Source organism: Perkinsus marinus (assembly GCF_000006405.1).
Source record: "Perkinsus marinus ATCC 50983 genomic scaffold scf_1104296928564, whole genome shotgun sequence".
NCBI classification, from domain to species: domain Eukaryota; phylum Perkinsozoa; order Perkinsida; family Perkinsidae; genus Perkinsus; species Perkinsus marinus.
In genome coordinates this window covers 1-2059 of record NW_003216775.1, presented here as the reverse complement: position 1 = coordinate 2059, position 2059 = coordinate 1, and the positions used below count along the sequence as shown (strand labels likewise).

Below are 2059 nucleotides of genomic sequence, written 5' to 3'. Positions count from 1 at the left end.
GATAGCAGAGACACAGATTCCTGCGCTTGTGCCTCGATATCTCACGAAACGAAATGGGAAGTTGGCTTCCTCGTCGTTGGTCCCGGTGCGGACGGTGAGAGCTCCACTGAAGTGAGTTCAAGAGAGGCGTATATCGCTACGACTCGTATGGTGCTTTTAGGGTATCATAAATACTCACGAGTTGATACGCAAGAACGGCTCGTTGCTTTTGGAGGGCTCCGTGAATGAGCTGATTGGAGTTATGGACGATCACACGTCTTTGCCGGAAAGGCATTTGGTAAGAAAATGGCAGGTCCAGGGATTGAACCTGCGACCTTGTTCATCTCAGCTCAAGCTCTGGCTGAAACCAAGAGAGTTCAGCACTATAGCACATATCACCGAAGCTGTGAAGCAGAGGGAAGAACAGAAATCTTCTAGTCCAGCCATCGAAGGCTCGGTCGTTATAAAAAGGCGTGGAGTGGTGGTAGGTCCGTCAAAGGCACTCGTGGTCAAGTGGCCTTCTCAGGTTGGGCCCCGTCCAGCTTCGTTCCTCGGTTCATTTTGGTTAATAAGCGGAGATGTTCTAGAGCAGTTTCTATAATCAGATGGCTACGATGTAGTCTGCTGTTACAACTGCTGATAAGTTACAGCAATTCAAGACCCAAACTGTCTGTTATAATAATAGTGAATGACAGTTATAACTTGTTGTGTTCTTCTAGTTGTACTCATGGACGTCTGAATCAATTTAGATGGGCACAGAGTATCACAACTCAAATTCCGACCAATAAAACAGAAACAGTATTCTGGAAATGAGCAGTGTCTATTCAGTCCACCGAACTACTTTCATACGATTTTATATCGATGCTAGTTTAACCAAGCCGCCAAATATTAGATGAGTCATCAAGAAATGAAAAACCAATGGGTGACCATCCAGCCATACTCCCGACTTGAATCCTGGAGAGCAAGTTGTGGAGCTCCACTAAGCTCAGTCAAATCTCAGGTACTGTAAAGTTTAACGTTTAAATTTCGTTGTTCTCTAACCGCTCCTCGAAAGATTGGCTTTCCTTCACTTTTGTTAGCACTTCGATAGCTAATAAGCTTCTCTATTCGGATTCAAGACGAATGTCCACAAATCAACAGTCCAGTCAACCCCACTAGAACCACTAAACACTCAGTATGTTCAGAATCAGACAATAAATGGTATTCATTGATTCGAAAACGATGGCACATAACATCAAGGGATTGTTACCAAGAAATCCAACGCGGCAGAGCAAATTTTTATCACCCACCGTAGGGGTTACTCTGAGCCATTTACTGACATAGTTGCTTGACAATCTCCTCGATCTTCACGGGATCAGCTCCGGTCACACGCTGAACCTGAGATACCGCGGTGAGCACATATCAACAGAGTGGAAAAAACTGAACTATCCGATAGTCCTACCTCCTTGCCATCCTTATAGAAGGCGAACGTAGGCACGGACATGACCTTGTTCTCCTGAGCCATATCATCAAAGTCATCAATGTCGATCTTGATGAAAGACACCTTCTCGTTGTTCTTCGCAAGGTTCTCAATCTGAGAAAGCAACAATTCGGACACAGGAAACAACCAAGAATCCAACACACAGGCAGATCCGAAACAATAGAGTTCCACTATGACTTACATAAGGAGTCACTTGCTTGCAAGGACCGCACCAAGAAGCGGTGAACCATGCAACCTTGAGAGGAGGATAAGCAGTGGATAGTTGCTGCTTGGCAGCAGCCTCAGAGCCGGCAACTGTGACCTAAACCGGACATAAATACCCGGCCGCCACAACTCACCGCACTTACCGCGAATCGGCGAGCAGCCGGGGCAGCCATTCGAGCGGCAGTGGCGGCAGTAGTAGTAGCAGCTTTCTGGAGCGATGCGAGCATTCTGATATCAATAGTGTAGCTAGAAACTACTGTCAAAATACATGGCTGGGCGTGCGCTAAGTTGTCGCACAAAGCGCTTGGATATAAATTGTGATATGTCCAGGGGAAACATACAGAACGGCACACAGGAATGGGACGGATCATTGCATGAATCGGTTTAAAGCTGATC

General features: G+C 46.2%; 1 protein-coding gene across 1 annotated transcript; it reads right to left on the bottom strand.

Moving 5' to 3' along the window:
- Positions 1-1158: 1158 nt before the first annotated feature.
- Positions 1159-1926, bottom strand: Pmar_PMAR026752 (thioredoxin, putative). Its single transcript, XM_002788269.1, has 4 exons — positions 1807-1926; positions 1641-1760; positions 1421-1552; positions 1159-1356 (listed from the first exon to the last, which is right to left on the bottom strand). Exons 1-4 carry the CDS (start codon positions 1888-1890, stop codon positions 1291-1293), a joined length of 402 nt encoding a protein of 133 aa, XP_002788315.1. The 5' UTR covers positions 1891-1926; the 3' UTR covers positions 1159-1290.
- Positions 1927-2059: the final 133 nt, after the last annotated feature.

What these genes read in the sequence shown, in the direction of transcription:
- Pmar_PMAR026752 (XM_002788269.1), bottom strand. Translation starts at nt 1,890, where the DNA reads ATGCTCGCATCGCTCCAGAAAGCTGCTACTACTACTGCCGCCACTGCC. An exon ending in CGGCTGCTCGCCGATTCGCG is followed by an intron (nt 1,761 to 1,806) that starts GTAAGTGCGGTG and finishes TGTCCGGTTTAG; the next exon opens with GTCACAGTTGCCGGCTCTGA. An exon ending in GCAAGCAAGTGACTCCTTAT is followed by an intron (nt 1,553 to 1,640) that starts GTAAGTCATAGT and finishes TTGCTTTCTCAG; the next exon opens with ATTGAGAACCTTGCGAAGAA.